This window comes from Microtus oregoni, unplaced genomic scaffold (assembly GCF_018167655.1).
Source record: "Microtus oregoni isolate MIOR12 unplaced genomic scaffold, Mior012 000020F_ref0000438, whole genome shotgun sequence".
NCBI classification, from domain to species: domain Eukaryota; kingdom Metazoa; phylum Chordata; class Mammalia; order Rodentia; family Cricetidae; genus Microtus; species Microtus oregoni.
The window spans coordinates 14170635-14192520 of NW_024543079.1; the positions used below are offsets into that span (position 1 = coordinate 14170635).

The window sequence follows — 21886 nt, forward strand, 5'->3', positions numbered from 1 at the left end:
TTACCACTGAGCCATCTCTCCAGCCCCACACCAGCGTTAAACAGTAGGGCTGGCTGGGGAGATGGGTGGATTTGTGAAATACCTGCTGAGCAGGCATGAGAACCTGAGTTCAGATCCCAGAATCCACACCTGAGTCAGTAGTAGGCACCTGGAAGCCCAGGACTAGAAGACAAGCCGATCGCTGAAGCTCGCTGGCTAGCCAGTCCTGTCAAATCTGGTGGAGATTAGTCGTGGAAGGCACACAACTCTCAGTACACAGGTATTCACGTACACAAGCAAGTATATACACCATACACACACATATGCAGATAATAATAACAACAGCAGCAACCACATTGGAAAGTTAGCTAGCTTATCTATCCAAATCAAATTGGGAGGCTGTGGTAGCAGCACTTAGGAATCTCAGCACTTGGGGAGTGGAATCAGAAGGATCAGAAGTTCCAGACTGGGCCACTAGATGGCTCAGTGGGTAAAGGCATTTGGCACTCAGCGTTAGGACCTGAGTTAGATTCCATGACCTAGTGGTAGAAGGAAAGACTGAATTCCCAGAAATTGTCCTCTGATCTCCACATGCATGCCATAGAACACACACACACACACACACACACACACACACACACACTAAATAATAATATAACTAAAGAGAGAGAGAGAGAAGCTCACGCTCACCCCAGCCTGTAGTGAGGCCAACCTGGGGTAAGATGCAGTTGCTGCTCCCCATCATCTCACCATTCCTGCTGTTTCTCTGGAGACAAAGCAGAGTGGTCCTGCCATGTGTGTGCTGTTGTTTTCTCTAAAAAGTGAGAGGCTGTGTGTCTCACCCTTTGGCCTGTGGATGGCAGAGAACAGCTATATGCTATTCATCCTAAGTTCAAGTGGTACAGTGAGTTCTGGGGTCAGGATAGAGAGAAGTCTTCGCAGAAAACCTCTGGGAAATTTTTGGATTAGATGGACTCGTTGAGAGAAACAGTCTCCTGAGCCCGAGTCTTAAAACCTATTGTCATTGTACATGTGCTTTGGGTGTTAGGTCACCCTTCACATGAGCCGCATAATCCTGCTCCTGTGTTTTGTTTTTTTTTTAAATATTTATTTATTTATTATGTATACAATATTCTGTGTGTATGCCTGCAGGCCAGAAGAGGGCACCAGACCCCATTACAGATGGTTGTGAGCCACCATGTGGTTGCTGGGAATTGAACTCAGGACCTTTGGAAGAGCAGGCAATGCTCTTAACCTCTGAGCCATCTCTCCAGCCCCTCCTGTGTTTTTGAGACCAGATCTTTCTACATGTGTAAAGGAGATGATGTGTCTGAAAGCATAATTATCACTATAAAGAGAACTGACACAGATACACCTCGTCCTTAGGAAGAGGACTGAGTGGCTCGGGCTCAAGTGGGCTGAGACAGTTCTCACCACGTACCCTAAGCTGTTTGTTTGCTTGTTTGTTTGTTTGTTTGAGACAGGGTCTCTCTACATATCCTTGATTGTCCTGGATCTCATTATGTAAACCAAACTGGCCTTAAATTCACAGAGATCTGCCTACCTCTGCCTCCCACCACCACTACCACCGGCCAGCCATTTAGAGCTCTTTTATTTTTATTTATTTATTTATTTATTTATTTTTTTGCAGGGTGAGGTTGAATGTTTATTCAGGAGGTTATGGAGGAGGAAGGGTGAAGGGGGGACAGAGAGAGAGAGGGAGAGAGAGAGAGAGAGAGAGAGAAGAGGAGAAAGAGACAGAGAAGGGGGGAAGCAGAGAAGTGGGGAGAGAGGCAGAAGCAAAGCTGCCTCTCCGAGAGGAAGATGGAAAAGAGCTAGAGCTCTTTTAAAAAGTGTGTGCTTGTTTGTATTATCTCGTTCAAGGCAATTTTTTAAGTAAGCATATTAATGAAACTTCTACCACCATGAACCCTTTCTACCTTATTAATTAATGACAAATTAATATTAACTCAGAGGGTAAATCATTCAAGTCACAGGGTTTATTTATTATCTCCCAAGTTCCAGTCCATTTACTGTTAGAAATCTCAGAAGACATTTTTGTCTTTTAGAGTAACTGCCCCAAGTGACATTTTGATTTCATGACTATGTCAAAGTCCAAAGAACGCAGAGTGTAACTCAATGCCAGCCTGTTAACCTGAGTCGTCATTTCTAGCAGCAGGACAAGGGCATGGCACTAGTGCTCTCAACTCAGGGGGCCACAGTCACTTCAGCAGCCCTGCCAGTAGGCTCTCCCCTCTACCCCAGCCAGAAGGCCAGGGGCCTGGGGTGTGAGTTCCTGATGTGGGGATAGACTTGCCTTAAATACCGGGCAGGAGCATAGGAGGGGAGCATGGTTATAGATGAGCATGTCGTTTGAGCATGTCAGAGTGGCTTAGTAACCATCCTGGCTCAAGTCCAGACACCAGCAGCTGAATATATTTCAGGCCCATTGCACAATTTCTCTCTCAAGTCTTTTATGTACTAAGTTTGGATGGCAGTAGTACCTTCTGCACAGAGTTACGTGATGGGACCTTTAAGTATTCAGCACAATGATTTGCATGCAGGAAGTACTTAATTTTTGTGGGAGTTTTTATTTTGTTGTTTGCCTCTCATTTAAAGAAAATCCTGTAGAATCATCACAGAACCTAGAAGCTGTCATTGTACCCTTTTCTGCTTTTTTCTCATCCTTCCCTTCCTGAAGTAACTGCCGATCTGCAATTGTGTGCTCAGTAATGCATGGACCCGACATTGTCCTGAAGTAACTGCCATTCAGCAATTGTGTGCTCAGTTATCCATAGGCCTGACTTTGCAAGAAGATACCCCATTCACAGTGCCCTCCCTCTGCCCCACTTTCTCATTGATCAGGTGGTGACCTACGCCCCGTTCACGCTCTTCCCCTCACTCGTCCCTAGTGCTCTGCTGGAGCAGGCCTATGCTGTGCAGATGGATTTCAACATGCTGGTGGATGCTGTCAGCCAAAACGCGGCCTTCCTGGAGCAAACTCTGTCTAGGTACTGAGTGCTAAGAACTCTGAGGCCAGAGATGCTAAAAGCTTGGAATGGGAAAATTGGGGAGCCAGACTTATTACTGTGTTCATTAACTTGGTAGAGTGGGGAGCAGGTACCCCTCAGAAAATAAAAAGTAGAAAAGGAGTGAGGAGAGCTGCCTTCCCGGCTCTGCTGCTCTTTGTATGACAAGCAAAAGGAAAGTCCTTCTTCTCCGAGACTTGGTTTCTTAATCTGAAAAATGAGGTTGGCTGAGACCTACGGTTGGTGTGATTCTGTCATCAGTAACCCTCACCCCGATTTTGATGACAAAATCTCCATTGGGGAGGGAGGGCTGAGGTGGCTCCGTGGTTAAGAGCACTTGCTGCTGTAGCAGATGACCAGGGTTCAGGTCCCAGCATACACCTGGTGGCTCACAGCCTTCCAGAAGTTTAGTTTCAGGGACCCAGCACCCACTTCTGGCCTCCTTGGGCGCTAGACAAAGTGTAGTTTCACACATGGGTGAAACATTCATATATATAAAATAAAATAAAGTCTTTCAAAGGTCTCCATTTTAGCCAGGCAGTGGTGGTGCACACCTTTAATCCTAGCACTCAGGAAGCAGTAGCGGGTGGACCTCTGTGAGTTTGAGGCCAGCCTGGTCTACAAAAGCTAGTTCTAGAACAGCTAGGACTGTCACACAGAGAAACCCTGTCTCAAAAACAAAGATGAAAAGGTCTCCATTTGGAATTATGGAAACGACCTGGTTTGGAAGAAAAGAAAGGTTGTTGGGCTTTAACTTCTAAGCAAAGGTCCTTCTTTATCTCTCCTTTAGAAGGATGTGTTTAATGTTTTTTTTTTTGTTTTGTTTTTGTTTGTTTTTCGAGGCAAGGTTTTCTGTAGCTATGGAGCCTGTCCTGGAACTAGCTCTTGTAGACCAGGCTGGCCTCAAACTCACAGAGATCCGCCTGCCTCTGCCTCCCAAGTGCTGGCATTAAAGGCGTGCGCCACCACTGCCCAGCACAATTAATGTTTTTAATGACCTTTTCTTGTCACCTAAAACCTCATATCTTTGGGTAGGACAAAATGCAGACTGAGCCATACCCAAGATACAAGTAGGTAGTCACTCCTTCTTCTCTTCTTGCTAGATCTTTTTCTCCCCACTTCAGGTCCTGAGGCAAGTGAAGTTTCTTGGTTAATTTTGGAATTAAGTATAAATTGCTTATTTTAGAATTAAATGTATACATAAACATTTTATACATTGCTATATGTATCTAATTATGTATTTATGATTAAGGTTTTTTTTTTTTTTCGAGACAGGGTTTCTCTGTAGCTTTGGAGCCTGTCCTGGAACTCCCTTTGTAGACCAGGCTGGCCTCGAACTCACAGAGATCCTCCTGCCTCTGCCTCCCAAGTGCTGGGATTAAAGGCGTGCGCCACCACCACCCGGCTATGATTAAGTTTTCAATGGAGAGCTAGATTGTTTTGTTAGAGACCAACTCTTTCTCAGACGTCCTCTTTGGGGACAGGCTGAATGTGAGGAGGAGCAATTGTCATAGGGAGTGTGGAAACCGTTGCCTTGGAGCCAACAACCCAGTGGGTCGTGATATGTGAACCCTGCCGCCACCTTCCTTCTCTGGACGGGCTTGCTTTGTGCTCACTGCAAGCAGCCTGGGTTAGCCCATTTAGACCTGACAATGTGATTATGTGGGAGACCTGCTCCTTTCTGTACAGACACACACACCACCACCTCCGTCCCCACCACCACCATCACAGCTAGCCTCTAAGAGAGAAAAATAGCCTTGGCTGGAAAGGCATCTCCTCTTCAGAGAAGAGAAATGTGTCCTACTTTCCATGGGGGCCCCAGTGAAAGAAGTCGTCCTCCTAAAGAGCCTTCAGGACAGCTATACTTGCCCACCCCACCCTGCTCCACCGCAGATTTCTGTAACCAGGTCAGCCTACAAGCCTGGCTTGGCCGGGGACAGACTTTGCCCTGAGTCTTGAGACGCAGCAATGGATGTTAATGACTCGTAGACTCCTCCTGGCTGTGCTTCTTCCTAAGGCTCCAGAAAACCATACTGGATGAGCCCCTGGCACGTGTCACCGCCACCGCAGCACACTAGGCTAAGACGATGAGCCCACTTAGATCGAGCCTCTCCTGTAGATCTGTAGCCCAACAGGAGGGATGCCATTGGTTGTCATCTAATAAGTGAACATTGCATGTCTGATCAGCTCTGTCAAGGAGCCATCCGCAGTGCTGTGGGAGAACCTAGATAAGGGATCTGGCACGGGTAGCGAGGCTTCTTCAAGGAAATGGCGTCACGTGAGGATCAACCTACGCAGTAAACCAGGATATGTACTCTGGCCTGAAAAACCCACATCACACAGCAAACTGCCCTGGGCACTGTCATGGAGGAGGGGAGACTTCTCTGGGAGGTGACCAGAGTACAGGGGAAGCTCTGGAGAGTTAACATGAGGTCAGCCAGAACACTTATCAGTTATTCATGATGTGTGAATTTTTAAAAACCATATCGTGTCATGTCCTCTCCCCCACAAGGCTATTTTCTAAGCAGCTGTTTTCTTTTCCTGTCACAGTTGAGCAAACTAAGACACAGAGAGCGGATAGGATTCCCTGAGATTGCCTGGTGGAGCTTAGATTTGAACCCAGGTCATCTAGCTCTAGAGTAGATTATTGGGCACTATTTTCTGCTGGGTTGGAATGGGTATTCAAAACCAGAAAGTATCTAGTAGTCGGTGGGTAGGGGTGGGACTCACGGCCTGCAGGTCTGTGTAGCCTGAAAAATGGTCTTTCCTTCCCCAGCACCATCAGAAAGGACGACTATACTGCCCGTCTCTTTGACATCTACAAGCAAGTCCTGAAAGAGGGCGTTGCCCAGGTAAGCACTCCTAGCCTTCATCTGGACCTTGTCTCTTCTATCTCCACTGTTTTGTTTTTGTTTTCTTAAGAGAATTGGCCTCAGCCTCTTCTCGTAGGAATCTACCTTGGACTGGTCTCTATTGGGCCTACATACCAGAGGCCAGTCCAGGAAGACAGAGTGGGCCTTCTGGGCATGGGAGTATTAGGCAGTCCTCCTTAGCTCTACAGAGTGCAATGTGGCTAGACCCCTAAGTCAGCCCTGGGCCAGTATCCTCAGCCTTCAGTTTCTCCACAGACTGTGTTCCTGGGCCTGAATCGCTCAGATTACATGTTCCAGTGCAGTGCGGATGGATCCAAAGCCCTGAAACAGATTGAAATCAACACCATCTCTGCCAGCTTTGGGGGCCTGGCCTCCCGGACTCCTGCTGTGCACCGGTAGGTTCCTAGGGCAGCTGTGGAGCACGCTGTGGGGAAGAGCTCAATGGACCTCTGGTCACTGGCTAAGCCAAGGGTCTCCTTCTGGGACTACCTTCCTGGGTACCATCTTCTCCTCAGAACAATTTCCTACTTGAAATCAGATCTTTGTGTGTGCCAGAGAAAGAGGAGTGCTCATGGCATTTTAGCCCTGCCCCTCCCTCACTGCAAATTAACACTCCAGGCTCAGAGAATGATGCCTTCGAGAGGCCTGACATATCTGAGGCCTGAGAGCAGCTCTGAACCCAAAGCAGAGGGGTTCGAGAAGCTTCCATCTGAGGGGTAGGCCATAGTAATGGTTTCTTAGCCACAGGGTGCTCTAGGTCACTACAAGTTTATATGGTCTGCCTCAGGATGCCATGTGGCACCTGGGAGCCCAAGGTGAGGGACTCCTCCCTTAGAAGCTGAGTTGGGGTGGAGTGGCCACACAGGGTCTCAGGGCTCCTCTGGGCATGTCCATCCAGGTAAGGACAGCTCAGCACATCCCAGCGATAGCGGGTCCTCCAGGAATGGCGGCAAAGAGCCTTTAATCACTTGGCTGATTTTCAGAGTAATGCTCCTACAGGTGTCTGCAAGGTCACAGGTAGAATGGTGTGCTGGTCTGCTAAATTACTGAGCAGCCATCTTTCTTCCAACAGACATGTTCTCAACGTCCTGAAAAAGACCAAAGAAGCTGCCAAGATCCTCTCCAATAATCCCAGCAAGGGCCTGGCCCTGGGGATCGCCAAAGCCTGGGAGCTCTATGGCTCAGCTAAGTAAGATGTGGAAAAGTGGCAGCAGTGTCCTTTAGAGTCAGCAGTCATGGTGGGGCAGCTACTCCTTTGCTGGACGTCAGTAGGGGACAAAAGGGTGTTCCTAGGAATAGAAACCTACACATTTAAGTGCCAAAAATATTTTAGTGGAGTTCTGGGTTTCCATCTAAAATAAGAGATGCTGACTGTAACTTGCTGTCTCCTTGTGGAGTGGGGGGTCATTGTGATGATGGACGGTGATCGCTGTAAAGCAGGGGTGCCACCGAGGGTTGGGAGGCGCCCGTGCTGCTGGCTTCAGTTCCCATCCATTATCTCTGTAATGCTGGCTTCTTCACCACTGTGCTCACATCTCACCGCTCTCAGTGTGCTTGCCGTAGGGATCCTCTGCTGCTCTCCCTCTGCCTCCCCACTTGCCGTGGTTTGGGGGAAAACAGGGATCCTGGTTGTTCTAATCGTGCGTAAAAAGCGTGAGGACCTCTTTGATGAGGTCAGTTTTGATCTGGGAATTTTATGGTGTCCATTTTAACTGCTTAGAAGTGTTTTCTTTGCTTTCTTCCTGTTTCTCAACCATGTTCCAGATGTGTGAAGATGCTGGGTAAGTGACTTCCAGATAGTTGAGAGGCCGCTGCTAGCTGCTATGCTGTGAGCACAGTCCCCCTGCTGAGTGTTTACACCCGGGGTCCCACTGAGCCCCCAGAACGAGTGCTCTGAGGGTACTGTTCCTCTTCCCTGTTCTACAGACCAGGAAACTGAGGTTCAGAGAAGTACAGTGACTTGCTCGAAGTCAGATGGTGAGTCGGTAGTAGAACCCGGTGATAAACTCCTGGAACCCACATATGTAATGGTACTGCTGCTTGCAAGCGAGCCCTTCTGGGCTTGCTCAGTCTCTCTCGGTTCCATCAAGTTCTGAGCGTTTACAAGGAAGACAAACAGGATGTCGAGTAGATCCTTGGCCAGGTTCCATTTTAAGAAGGTGAAGTCAGGAGATGGTCACCTGAGAAACTGCCAGTGACAAACACTGCAAAGGGAGTCTCTGGCCAGGCCAAGAGGAATGTGGGGAGAAAGTCATGCCCCAGAGTGAGGCACTGGTGGAATAGGGCTCTGTGGCCCTGAGCAGGTACTGGCTTTGCCCACTGTGAGAGTGGGTAAGCCTCGTCTGCGGAGCGAGCACGTGACCTTGGCATGTCTTTTCTGAGATTTTTTTTTTCTTGAGCTGGGCATGGTGATATATATCTTTAATCTCAGCACTTAGAAGGGAGAGGCAGGTGAGTCTCTATGAGTTCAAGGCCAGCTTGGTCTACATAGCAAGTTCCAGACTAGCCAACTCAAGATTCTCTCTCAAAAAATAAAACACACCTGTAATTTCAGTATTCAGGAAGCTGAAATAGGAGAAGGCCTTTTAGTTCAGGGCCAGTCATACCAGGAATAGAGACTAGACTCTGCCTCAGAAGAAATCTTTTTAAGAAAAGAAATCTGAGAATTAAATTATAATTTTGTTTACCTTTTTAAAAACTTTTTTGTCAGGCTGAGGATCGAATCTAGGGCCTGTGTGTGCCAGGATAGTGCTCTGCCTCCCAGCTACATCCCCAGCCTCGCTTGCTTTTTGGAGACAGGGTTTTGTTACATAGCCTACGTGGGCCTTGAACTCAGGACAATTCTCTGCTCTAGCCTCCAAAGTAGGGAGTTGTATACATGTACCACCTGTCCTGATTATAAAATTATGATTTCAGTGGGGCTGGAGAGTTGGTTTAGCAGTTAAAAGCATTTATTGCTCTTGCAAAGGACCTGGGTTCAATATGGGTTGCTTATAACATTCTGTAAAATTGTGACTTCAGTTAAACACATGCTTTCAAAACACAGGGCCTAGGGCTGGAGAGATGCTCAGAGGCTAAGAGTGCTTCCTGATCTTCCAGTGGACCTGAGTTTGACTCCCAGCACATGGGGTTGCTTATGCCACCTATGTCCAGGTGGCCTCGTCTGGCCTCTGAGGGCACCTGCATGCACATGGCATACAACCACACAGTTAAGCATGCATAACTAGAATTAAGTCTTTAAGAAACAACAGTAAAATACAGGGCCCAGAGTTAGAATGAGCAGAAGGATGGTTATTGATATTAACACTTCTGTTTCATAGAGGAGACAATCAAGACTCAGGGAAAGAGTTAGCAGCCCTGCTCAAGGACACCACAAGTCACTGGCAGAGCCGGGACTGAGATTGCTGGGCCCTCTCTCCTGGCCAGCGTGCTATTTCCAGGTCACCTTCCTCAACCGACAGCTTTCCAAGTCCGCTCAGTCCGCATTTCTCAGAATCGAAGGAGGGAGAATGTGTTTTCTGAACCTGGCTCCCATTGCCTGCCAAGTGGAAAGGCTGGCTTAATTGGCCAGAGTTTGAAATTCCATTTTAACTTCCTCCTTTGCCTCTTCTTGGAGGTGAGCCATCCTGGGCCAGGTGCCACCCTGCCCACTCACCCCAAACACCTAAGAGCAGAGTGGTTCAGGGAACAAAATGGAAGAGCAAGGCCTTTGGCCCTTGGACCTCTCAAGGCAAGATGGCTTCTGAGAAACCACTTCCATGTTGTCTTGCAGATCCTAGCTTAAAGTCAGTTTTCAGTTTAAATGTCCTATCTGTCCTCTTGAATTGAGGCAGGCTGGAAGAGTATTTAGCCAAGTAGAAAGAGGTCAGGTGAACACGGTTTAGACTAAGACGGTCAGCTGAGGTTGGAAAGAGCAGAGGTGGATGAAGGGCCAATACAGAGGTCAGAATATACGCTTAGAATACTAAGTCAAAGTCTGGACTTCCCAGTGTCTGAGCAAAAAGCCATGGCACAAAACAGAGCAGCCATAGCAGAAAGGGCGTTTGGTACTGTAAAACACCAGTCTCATGACTCTAGTTGTGGGGAGGAAGAGCCTGTGTTTAACACTGAGGATATCTTAACTGGTATAAGCTTTTCCCTGAGTGTTCAAGCCTCTGCTTCTTTAAGAAACTTTTAGATAAACAGAGAGGCCCATATGCCTTAGTGATCCCATGAATAATACTGTGAGACCAAATGTGGCTCTGTGGACATCACCGAAGGGCTGAGCAGTCCCCAGAGGTGATGCCTTGTTTGTAGTTGCCTCTGGAGGGTTCCGCTTAGCTCTTTTGTTTTTTCATGTAAGAACTCCACTCTTGGATCATATTCTTTACTGTCTGATAATGGAGTCAGACCCCAGCCTTGACCCCAGCATTGTCGTTCATTTACAAAACATTCCTCAGTGTTTATTCTCCTAGACAGATTTTCGAATCGCTGTATTATTGTATTAGGTTTTCTGTTGCTTGTTTTAGGATAGGGTTTCACGCAGCCTAGTCCAGTTTCTCTCTCTCTCTTTTTTGTTTTTGTTTATTTGTTTGTTTTTTAAAACAAAGTTTTGTTTCCCCCCACCCCCACCATATAGTCCTGGCTGTCCTGGAACTCACTTTGTAGACCAGTTCGAACTCAGATCCACCTGCCTCTGCCTCCCAAGTGCTGGGATTAAAGCCATGTTCCATCACTGGCCCAGGCCAGTCTTAAACTCCTAATTCTCTTGCCTTCATGACCTGAGTGCTGGGATCACAAGAGTGTGCCATCTTACATGGCTCAAGATGGCTTCTAGGGAAAAAATGGGTGAGGTTAGATGGTTTTAAATCTAAATTTTAAGTTGTACAGACATTTGATATCATTGCAATATTTCATCTCCCACTAGAGAACAGATAAGAGATGCCTCCTCTCCCCACCCCAGTTCCTGTTTTAAAGAAATGTGTTGTTGCCTCAGGCAATCCTAATTTGAGGCTGCATCTGTTCTTGCAGGGAACTATATTCTGTCTGTCTGTCTGTCTTGTGTGTACATGCATGTGGAGGCCTGATAAATGTCTACTGTCTTCTTCAATATCTCTCCATCTTAGTTTTGAGACAGCCTCTCACTGAACTTGGAGCTCACCAATCTGGCTAGATTGACTTGCCAGCAAGCTCTAGGGAATCCCCTATTTCCGCTTCCCAGTGATGGGATGACAGACAGGCTGCTTAGCTTTGTGTGTGTGTGTGTGTGTGTGTGTGTGTTCTGGAGCTCAGACTCTGGTCCTTATGCTTGCGTGGCAAGCCCTTTACTGACTGGGTCACCTCCTCACTCCTTCCTTTCTGCTTGGACACAGGTTCTTGCTAGCCCAGACTGACCTCAAAGTCACGATCCTCTTGCCCCCATCCCACCCCAAGTGCTGGGATTGCAGCCTGCATCCTCAGGGCTACCTGAGCAGCTGTGCTCTGACCTTGCTCTAAGGGAGTGGCAGGAAGGACCAGCTCGGTAGCAGCCCCTGCTCACTTCTGCTGTCTCTCTCCAGTGCTGTGGTACTACTGATCGCTCAAGAGAAAGAAAGGAACATATTTGACCAGCGTGCCGTAGAGAATGAGCTACTGGACAGGCAAGTGAAGGAAGAGACGTGCAGGTGTGGCCCCTGGTGGGAGGGCCACTCTAAACACTGCACCCAGTACCTCTGATTCTCACCCTTCTTTCCCAGGAACATCCATGTAATCCGGCGAAGATTTGAAGATGTCGCTGAAAGGGGTTCCCTAGACCAGAACCGAAGGCTGTTCATGTGAGCATCTCCAAAGAGCCACCAGACAGCTGCTTAAGAACCTCTCTTGCTTCTTCCTATCACTAACGAGCTTTCCTTTTGGGAATATGATAACTTGTTTTCTTTTCTCCTAATTTCTGAAATACCTCATCCTTGGAGGAAACTTTAGAAATACATAGCCACGCTCTGCTCTAACGGGGTGTGTGTGTCAGAACTGCTGACCTTCTAGATGAGGGCATCGTCCTTAAAGATGACCTTAGTCTTTCCTATAGCACCCTGAGGTTTTCACAGTTTTCCTGCTGCTCTTTGTGACTGGACAAGACAGGCCTGAGCAGGCAGGGGCATAAGCTAATTCTCACCCGTCTGGTCTGTAGCCTGGCTTTGTCTTCTAAGCCAGGCCCTATTTTTTCCCATGGGCCACCACTCTGTAGCTTTAGTACAACATATTTGGGTGCACTACAGTTTACAGAGTTAGACCTAGCCAGGGCTGGGCCTGCTGGCACGTGCCTTTAGTTTCAGCACTCCAGAGACAGAGACAGACAGATCTCTGAGTTCTAGGCCAGCCTGGTTTACATAGAAATTCTAAGTACCTAAAAAGCTACATAGTGAGAGCCTGTCTTAAAAGAATGTAGCCTGGCTTGATGGCACACATATATAATCCTAGCATTTGAGAAGTGGAGGCAGGAAGATCAGGGGTTCTAGGTCATTCTCAGGTACCAGGTGAGCTTCCAAGTGAGCTCCAGATCATCCTGGGATATGAGAGGCCCTGTCTCAAAAAACAAAGTAACACAAATGTTAAGAGCCTCCACGGACTTTCACAATCCCACTTCAGATATTTCCAAATGGGCTGTTATCATAACAACACAAAGCAGCTAGTTTTCTCTTTAGATAAACTAGATAATATAAAATAGGCCAGGGGAAAGGGGAAGAACTTATCTTAATCAGAGTCAAGTTTCTGCACATCCCCACCACGGGTTTAAGAAATTTTAGACTGTCTGGTTTCTGCTTCTTTAAGCAGTAGAAATATGAAATTCAATTCTGCTTTGCTGGTTGTGGCAATATGTTTCTTTCACTCAAAATTTTGGATCCATGTGTTTTTAATTTTACCTATACTAACCTCTTGTTTCATTTTGTTGTTGTTGTTTTGTTTTTCAAGACAAGGTTTCTCTGTGTTACAGCTCTGGCTGTCCTGGAACCCATTTTGTAGACCAGGCTAACCTTGAACTCGCAGAGATCCACCTGCCTCTGCTTCCCAAGTACTGGGATTAAAGATCTGTACCTTCACTGTCTGGCCCCTGTGGCCGTCTTAAAATAACTTTAGGTCCAGAATATTCTAAAGCATTGTGTGCTGCACACCTGTTTTTTTTATTTCATTTTATTTAGTTAATTAATTAATTTATTTATTTTGGTTTTTTGAGGCAGGGTTTCTCTGTGGTTTTGGAGCCTGCCCTGGAACTAGCTCTTGTAGACCAGGCTGGTCTCGAACTCACAGAGATCCGCCTGCCTCTGCCTCCCAAGTGTGCACACCTGTTTTTATTATTATTTTTATTTTTTTATTTTTTTTGGTTTTTCGAGAGACGTACTAGCTTTCTGCTTTCACTAATTCTAGCAAACCCTGCCCAGGCTTGCCTTACGGACTGCCACGGATACTCTGATGTACCCTGAAATAGACTGACCTATCGAACACATCAGTAAGGATTTCGCTCAGAAGCTTTTTCTATCCTGTGTTACAGGGATGACCAGGAAGTTGCTGTGGTTTACTTCCGAGATGGCTACATGCCCAGTCAGTATAATCCACAGGTTGGTATTTTCTATTAGGCCAGTTTCTCCCCGCAGAGGCCTACCAGAGCTCCACAGAAACCCAGCTCGGGCGTCACCACTCTGCTTGCCTTCTGCTCAGGGGACAGCTCCTGGGAACGCCTTTCTCCTTGCAGGCTTCGTTCCCTTCCCCTGCACTGGATCTTCAGGCTCTGAGTCCTTCAGAGTCTGTCTGTGGTGTGTTAGCCATTCACACATTTTCTGGAGATGTGTGGCGAACAAACATCTTCCTAAGAGGAAGACCCCCAGTAGCACTGCTGACCTCCATGGTGCAATGTTGAGTTTCACAGCTTTGAACAAAGATCTGGGAAGAGATGGGAAGTAAGCCCTCACTAGCTGATGCAAGAGTTCCAGGCCAACCACCCACCTACCTTTCTTTGTTCTTTTCTGTGGCTTTTTTCTTTGGATGGGGAGGAGCAAGGTCTTCCTTTGTAGCCCAGCCCGACTCTAGCCTCCTCGTGAGTCATCATCCCCAGCTCTCCTGACCACTTTTATTTTCCTTATCTCTCCTCTATCTGAATCAGAAAGGTTTTTGTTTGTTTGTTTTATCATGTTCTCATTTATGTTCATGGCAATCCTGATATTACCTCATCCTGCTAACCTCCATGTAGTTTCAAAAATTACTTTCTACACATTTTATTTAACTCTTAACAACTATCCTGTGAGACTTATAATTATCCCTATTACACAGATGAGGAAACTAAGGCTGGGAGCCATGCAGAGGCTTGTCTAAAATCCCACAAGAACTCCCCAGGATTCTGACTCTCAGACCATTGCTTTCTGAGTATGCCGTTTTTCTCTCCCCGTTAGCATCTGCTTTCCTGGATTTAAAAAAATAAGGGCTGGGGAGAGGTTCCGCAGTTAAGAGCACTTACTGCTCTTGTAGAGGACGCAGGTTTGGTTCTCAACCACTTGGCAGTTTATAACTTCCGTAACTCCGGTTCCAGGAGATCCAGGGCCGCCTTCTGGCATGTGTACTTTGGCTTCTGGTGGTACTCAAACCACTAGTTAGCTGACTGGTGAAGATCAGGTGAAACCACTCCAGTGGAGAGCATTGCATTGGGTGGGGGCTCAGCCTTGAGCCAGTTGTGGACAGGTGTCTGTAATCTGGATAAGGGCAATTTTCTACCCAGTGCCTGAGAATGGGGACCAGAGCTTAGAGGCACTATCCTCTGATCCTCTGATTGTCTCTTGTATTCTAAGCTCCTAACACAACAAGACTATTCAACTTGTGATTAGCCAGCTGCAGGCCTTTGTTCGCTTGATCCTGCTTGCCTGAGGACCCACTCTCCAGGGAGTTTCACCTGTCAGGCTGCCTTTTGTCAGGGAATTACTCAAATTTCACTTCAGTGAGCAACAATAACAGATACTGAGTACCTGGGAGGTGTCAGAAACTGCCTTTCTGTGGGGACACAAGAGAAAACAAGGCAGAAACCAAGGGTCTGGTTCTTACAGTGAACACACAGCTGGGTCAGGAAGGAAAACAATAGACAAATGAGTTTTTTTTTTTTTTTGAGTTTTGGTTTTGCTATGTTTATTGAGACAGACTTATATTCTATAGCCCAGGCTGCCCTGGAACTCATGATTGTAACTGACCTGCTTTGGGCTCAGGACCCTGCTGAAGCACCAGAGTGATAGCATTACCAATATGTAATACTATATCCTGAGTTGTTAGCATTACAAATCAAATATGTAATGCTATACCCAGCTTGCAGGGTGGTGGGGGAATCCCTAGTTGAGAGGTAATTGGCTTTGACCGAAAGAACAGGATGAAAAGCTAGATGTTGTGGGGAACCCCACATTAAGTATAATGGTCAGGGGGAAATTGACTGAACGAAGACTTGAGGATAAGAAAGATATGACTATCCATGGGCAAAAGAAAAGCGTACATAAAAGGCCCTGAAGAAGGAATGAAATTTGACAATTGCAGGCTTGTTTGGCTAGAACATGGGGGTCAATAGTTAGGGGGAGTAGCTGGAAGCAGCAGCATGAAATGAAAAACCATGGGGAACTTGATCTCACAGGGTCTTGTAGGTCATGGTAAGGAATGGACTTTTATTTGATAAAAGGCTAAAGATTATATGGTTAACCAGATTTTTAAGTGTTGGATTTTATTATGAGAAGCTAAGTATATTCAAGTGCCCCGTGCCCTTCAAACCTTCCAGCCAGGTGTGGTGGCACGTGTTCATAATCCCAGCACTCCGGAAGCTGGAGCCGGATGTTTGCAAGTCCCAGGTTCCACAACCAAATCTTGTTAAAAACGACAAATGTCCTAGCTCTCTGAAGGCTGAGGTAGGAGGACAGGCCAGCCTGGCTACCAAATGAGACTCTGTCTCAAGAGATAGGATAGTTGGAGGAGAGAGAGAGGGATGGGGGGAGAAAAACTCACCAATTTTTCTATACTCTTAGAAAATGTCTTCTGCTGAATGTGGTGGCCTGTGTCTTTAGTGCCAATACTCTGGAGGAAGAAGCAGGTGGATCTCTGTGAATCTGAGGCCAGCCTGTTCTATGTACATAGCAAGTTTCAGACCAGACAAGGCTGCACAGTGAGCCCTTGTCCCTCCTCGTTAGTAATTTTCCATTTAATTATGAACTTGTATTAGTTTGCTAGATCACAAACTCCCTAAAGGCAAGACTCCTGTGGACTGAGAGGTCACATCTGCCTCCCAAGGGTGTTGCAATGATAACCAGCTTGAAGATGAAAAGGCACGGTGTCTGGCACCTATCCAGTAAAGGCCCTTTGGTCTCATTGCCTCTGTAGAACTGGGAAGCACGCCTACTGCTAGAGAGATCATGTGCTGCCAAGTGTCCGGACATTGCCACACAGCTGGCTGGGACCAAGAAGGTGCAGCAGGAACTGAGCAGGGTGGGCCTGCTGGAAATGCTGCTCCCAGGCCAGCCTGAGGCTGTGGCCCGCCTCCGTGCCACCTTTGCTGGCCTCTATTCATTGGACATGGTATGTAGTGTTTTTTCCTACCTTAGGCCATATAGCAAAGATCTGGACCCAAATGTGTTGGGAAGGGTGCAGTGCAGTTGGCATTATGGCTGGCATGACTTACATCCTTGGTGCTCTGGAGAACACTTGAGCCTTGAGACCAGAATCTGGGAGCTAAAATCCATTCCTCAGCAATGGTGACGATAAGGATGGAAACCCAGGGAAACAACTAAGGTGAATTAGGGAACATCGGTACCCACTCTCCAGGCTCTCTGCAGAGTCCTAAAGAGCCTGTTCTATGTTTAGTGCTGCAAGGGAGTTAAGGGTCACATCCATATTGGAGTGTCTAGCCTAAAGGAATTAAGATGATTTCCCCTGCTGTCCCTCCCGCTGATGCCACCCTGCATGACCACTAGGACCTCAGCTGACTCAATCTGAATTCTAGTGACTACTTTCTGCCTGCTCTCAGGGTGAAGAAGGGGACCGGGCCATTGCTGAAGCCCTTGCTGCTCCTAGCCACTTTGTGCTGAAGCCCCAGAGAGAGGGTGGAGGTAGGTAGATCTCCTTTGTAGAACTGCCCAGTGAAGGGCATTTGCTAGTGGATACAGTCTCAGGCTTAATGGTTACAAGAGAAAACCACACAGATCCCTGCGTAGAGTAGAGCATATCTCCCAGCACTGTGGAGTACAAGGGGCCCGGATGAACCACACTGGAGAATTTGGACAACCTTAGGTTGAGATGTCTGTGGGCAGACTATAGAGGAACAGAATGGGTGCGTTCTGAGGTCTAAGGGACTACCTGGCTGTACTCTTGTTTACTGTCATCTTCTTGAGGGCAGGGATCATGTCTGCCGTACAAACTTGATTTTCCACCTGGGTCTGAAGGGACAGGTGGGAGTTTTCTTGGTAGGAAAGGGGAAAGATCAATTCTAAACTGAAGACCATTTAAGCAAAAGCAGTAGGCCATGAAAACACGGACTGGACTAGAGGTTAATAAGGAATGGTGAGGCTAGAGTTGGACTGGGCATGGCTATTGGAGACCCGATTATAAGGAGTACTGAAAATATTTGGGGAAATTTGGGGTTGAGGAGGTAGCTCAGTCAATGAAGTGCTTACTGTGCAAGCACTGAACCCCTGCCCCCACCGGAAGCCCAGCACGGTGGCAAGCATGTCTGCCTCTAGGACCCCTGCTCCCACTGTAAAGCCCAGCACGGTGGCAAGCATCTCTGCCTCTAGGACTTGGGGGTGTGGGGCAGAGAAAGGCAGATCCTGGAGGCTCACTGGCTAGCCAGTCTAGCTGAAACAGTGGGCTCCAGGTTCAGTGAGAGAACCTGTTCAAAACATAAGGTAGAGAACAGTTGAAGATACTTTAATATTGGTTGTCTGTCTCTACATGTATATACACAGGTGAACACACAGTCAGACACAGATACATGCTATAAACTGCATTTTGTCATAACTGAGGTAGGAAGCCATTAAAGTTTCAAGCAGGGAAGGGACACATGGGCCATCCAGGAGACAAGTAGTTTAGCAGTGATGAAAACTTGTAATGCTTAGTGCTTCAGCCTTCATAGGTTTATTGGACTGAGAGGGGCCATGGAAGGAGGCTGACACCATTGTCAAGAAGGCCCATGACCCAGACTAGGGTTATGACCATAGAGAACATGGATGGAGACTTTTCTGAGTTAGTAACTTAGATAACAGGGAGTGTGAACTTAAATAGGACTCAGGGATGCTTTTCATTTTATTAGGAGTAGGAAGATTCAGGAGAAGCAAGTTCTAGCAGAAACAGATTTCCATGTGGATATTGCAGTAGAGACCTGAGATGTATGCTTTTGATTTCTAGAAGAGCATGAATTAAAGACTTGGGATATAACTTATACAGTGTGGATGAAACCTTAGGAACAGAAGTACATAGAGGACAGAACAAGGGTAGAGAATTCCTAGAGAACCTCAACATCTTTGTGTTTATGTGTGTGTGCACTTGTGTGTGCATATTCACATATGTGCATACATGTAGATGCCAGAGGTTGACATCCAGTGTCTTCCCTATTGCTCTCCGCCTTTTTTTTTTTTTTTAAATAGCCTGTCACTGAACCTGGAACTCACCAGCTAACTAGTCTAGCAGCTAGCCAGCAAGCTCTGGGGATCCCCCTGTCTCCACCTTCCACTTCCCCAGCACTAGGAGAGAGTGTTACACACACACACACACACACACACACACACACACCTAGCTTAATGTGGGTGCTGGGGATCTGAACTCTGTTCTTTGTGCTTGAACAACAAATACGATACAGACTGAGCCATCTCCCCACGCCCAGAGAACCCCAACAGTTAAGAAAGAGAAGGAACCAGTAATGGTGACTGAAGAGAAATATCCATGGATGTGCAAAGCAGGCAGAACAGTGTGGTGATGGGTGTGTTCACTTGCATAAGGACTTTCTTGTTAAGGTGACATTTCCTGGTCTGTGTGATGGGCCGTTTTAATTGCAGGTAATAACCTGTATGGGGAGGAAATGGTACAAGCTCTGGAGCAGCTGAAGGACAGCGAGGAGAGGGCTTCCTACATCCTCATGGAGAAGATTGAGCCTGAACCTTTTGGGAATTGCCTCCTGCGGCCTGGCAGCCCTGCCCACGTGGTCCAGTGCATCTCAGAACTGGGTATTTTTGGAGTCTATGTCAGGTAAGCCAGTCAGGAGCAGCTCCTCCTACTACTTCCCTACAAGAGTGCCAGCCAAGAAAGCACAGAATGAACCTTGAATAGAGTCATGAGTCCTGGGCTGCAGTTTCAGCTCTGCCAAGTCCTAGTTTTATTATGTGTTTCCTTGTCTGTTAAGTAAGGCCAAGGACCCAGGATGTACCCAGCCCACAGAGCTAACAAGAGAATCCTAGGAGAGACATGTTTTAAGCTGTAAAAGACATTGTGTGTGGTACGAAGAGGACTGAGAAAAGATACTGGCAAGAAGGAACAGGAGACTCCAGGAAATATGAAAGTTTGGGTCCAGCTCTAAAACCAATAGGGATTCCAGGGAAAGATGAGAGAGAGGAGGGGGTTCAGTGGCTTTGAAGTACTGAGAGGCTTCTGGATTTAGACTTGAATACTAAGAATCAAGAAGAAAGTGGGCCCGGTAGTGTATGCCTTTTGTCCTAGAACTTAGGAGACAGACAGGCAGATATCTATGAGTTAGAGGCTAGGGAATTCCTGGACCTCAAAGGCTACATAGTGAGACCCTATTTCAAATAAAGAAGAGAGAAAGGAAGAAAAGAAAAGAGAACTTTAAAATTGGTAAAAATCAAGTCCCTAATGCAACTTCCTGCAAAATCCTTTAAGGTCAGGACACGGTAAAGACAGCAAATGCTCCATGCCCTCTACCACAGCCTTGCCCTTCCTCAAACCCCTCTAACCACTTGCCACGTTTACCTGCTACTCTCCCTACCCTGCTCTTACTGTCACCACAGGAAGTGTCTAGCCCAGGACATAAATGTACACCTGAACCATGCTGTATGCTTTGCTTGCTTTATTTAATCCAAATGGCCATCTTGTATATAAGGAGTATTTCTCAATTTTAAATTAAGAGCATTTTTAGGAAACTTCAAGGCTAATAATTTCTAAACTAGGATGCAATTCCAATCTGACTCTAATGTCACAGCACTTCTTAAACGTAGCCCCGTCCAGTCTGCCAGCCAGGTAGGATCAGAAAAGGCCTGGCTTCCTAATGCTGTGTCTCCTGACCCCATTTCTACAGACAGGGAACGACCCTTGTGATGAACAAGCACGTGGGGCACTTGCTTCGAACCAAAGCCATTGAGCATGCAGATGGAGGCGTGGCTGCAGGAGTAGCAGTCCTGGACAACCCCTACCCTGTGTGAGGGCACATCGTGGAACTTCAATCGAGAGACCTTCTATCCCCTGTGCTTGGCATTCCTCTCCTAATTCCTGAGGGGCTACCCCTGTCCCCACCTTAAGGAAGCTTGTCTCTTCTATAGACCTCCAGGGTCTTCAGGGAAGGGAAAATCTGGGTACTTTCTCTCGGCCTTCTGTCTGAGGACTACAAAAGCTATGATTCTGGAGGTCCCTAGATCTTGGAGAGTGTGGGGAGAAGCTGCTTGAAGTAAAGGCCATAAGCCCTGCAGGTCTTCATTACTCTCTCATGAGCCTTTCCAGGGGTTCCAGTGCCTGGCTTGGAGTAGGACTGAGGAGCAGGGGAGAAGGCATAGACTTTCCCCAGCTCTGCCCTAAATAAAGCAACGATGCTGATTCAGTGATTCATTGTCTCATGGACCACGGGGAGGAGGCAGCCCTGGGTGGATATGCAGGAAAGGTGACTGGGTTGTACTGGGGGTCTCCTGTAGAAGAGACCCTGAAGTCCTAATCCTTAGTCACTTGCTAAAGCTTCCAGAGGACAGTGGGGTCAAGACAGGAAGAGTACCCCTGATGTGACGTCATAGTTGTGAATTGGCTTCAATACTCTTGGCTTGGGGTTTATCAGAAGTCTTGAGAGTGAAGCTTCACCCGGCTCTGCCCAAATACAGGGTTCTGGGGCAGTCTGGAGAATAGAAGTCCTCTTCCCGTCTGCTACACACATCAGAGCAGCTAACGAACACACAGATGCCCAGAAACCAGTTCTCTTCTTGAGCTCATAAACTTTATTCCTTCAACAGTGAGTCTTGAGCACAAAGGGTACAAGAAGAGTTTCACCAAGAGTGCCCCCGGTGGGCAGGGTTCTTCTGTTCGTGGGGCAGGACGGGGAAGGTTACTCCCTTGGTTCTGGGAACAGAGCATATCTCATTCTCTCAATGAAGCAGCTGATAGGAAAACACGCTGCAGACTGAACCCACCAGGACAGTCTCCAGAGCAAATGGGCAGACAGTGCTACCATCTGGCAAGGAATTCAGACTCGGAACAGAAACAACAAGGAATTTTAAAAAATAATTATTCATAGACTCACAAACTGTCATTTCTAAAGGCTTGGGCTTGCCCAAGATAAGAACTGGTGCTTTCCAGAAAGCTCAAAAGGTTAGAGCTACTTCCCTGCTTCTGTGGAGGCCCTCACTCTGAGTAGCTCACCGTGGTTGAGGACAGGTGTCGAGTCTCTGCCCTGGGCTTGGAGACCTCTCTGTGGTCTAGGAGCATATCAGTCTGAAGTTGACCTGTGCCCTGACCCTTCTACCCGCTAGTCTAGGAAACTGTCTCCCTAGTTTCAGCTGAAGTGTCAGCCAGCATTGGCTCTTGTACTCCTGGGCAGGGCAGGGCGGATGGGTAGAAGTTCAGAGAGCCAAGCACAAGGAAATCCTGGACAAGAGTCATGATCACTGGGTGGTCAGGCAGCGGTGACTGAAGAGATGATTGATGACAGATGGGTCCGCCACTGTAGACGTGTCCCCCAGGTCATGGTCGTTCTGAGCAATCTTCCGGAGTACTCGCCTCATGATTTTGCCTGGTAACCCACACACCTCTTATTAATTGGTAACAATGCTGACT

The 21886-nt window shown here is 47.3% G+C and overlaps 2 protein-coding genes across 2 annotated transcripts in view; one reads left to right on the forward strand and one right to left on the reverse strand.

Annotated features, from left to right (window-relative positions):
• Gss (glutathione synthetase) overlaps window positions 1-20662 on the forward strand; it is a 34968-nt gene extending 14306 nt beyond the window's left edge. Inside the window, exons 3-13 of the mRNA XM_041670276.1 lie at window positions 2845-2990; window positions 5785-5860; window positions 6137-6276; window positions 6954-7070; window positions 11419-11499; window positions 11596-11673; window positions 13386-13452; window positions 16232-16426; window positions 16875-16956; window positions 18898-19087; window positions 20151-20662. Of these exons, the coding sequence (XP_041526210.1) occupies window positions 2845-2990; window positions 5785-5860; window positions 6137-6276; window positions 6954-7070; window positions 11419-11499; window positions 11596-11673; window positions 13386-13452; window positions 16232-16426; window positions 16875-16956; window positions 18898-19087; window positions 20151-20274 (1296 nt within the window). The 3' untranslated portion in view covers window positions 20275-20662. The remainder of the gene's footprint in view (window positions 1-2844; window positions 2991-5784; window positions 5861-6136; window positions 6277-6953; window positions 7071-11418; window positions 11500-11595; window positions 11674-13385; window positions 13453-16231; window positions 16427-16874; window positions 16957-18897; window positions 19088-20150) is intronic.
• Window positions 20663-21028: 366 nt separating this feature from the next.
• Acss2 (acyl-CoA synthetase short chain family member 2) overlaps window positions 21029-21886 on the reverse strand; it is a 40949-nt gene continuing 40091 nt past the window's right edge. The window contains exon 18 of the mRNA XM_041670275.1: window positions 21029-21842. Within this exon, the coding sequence (XP_041526209.1) occupies window positions 21715-21842 (128 nt within the window). The 3' untranslated portion in view covers window positions 21029-21714. The remainder of the gene's footprint in view (window positions 21843-21886) is intronic.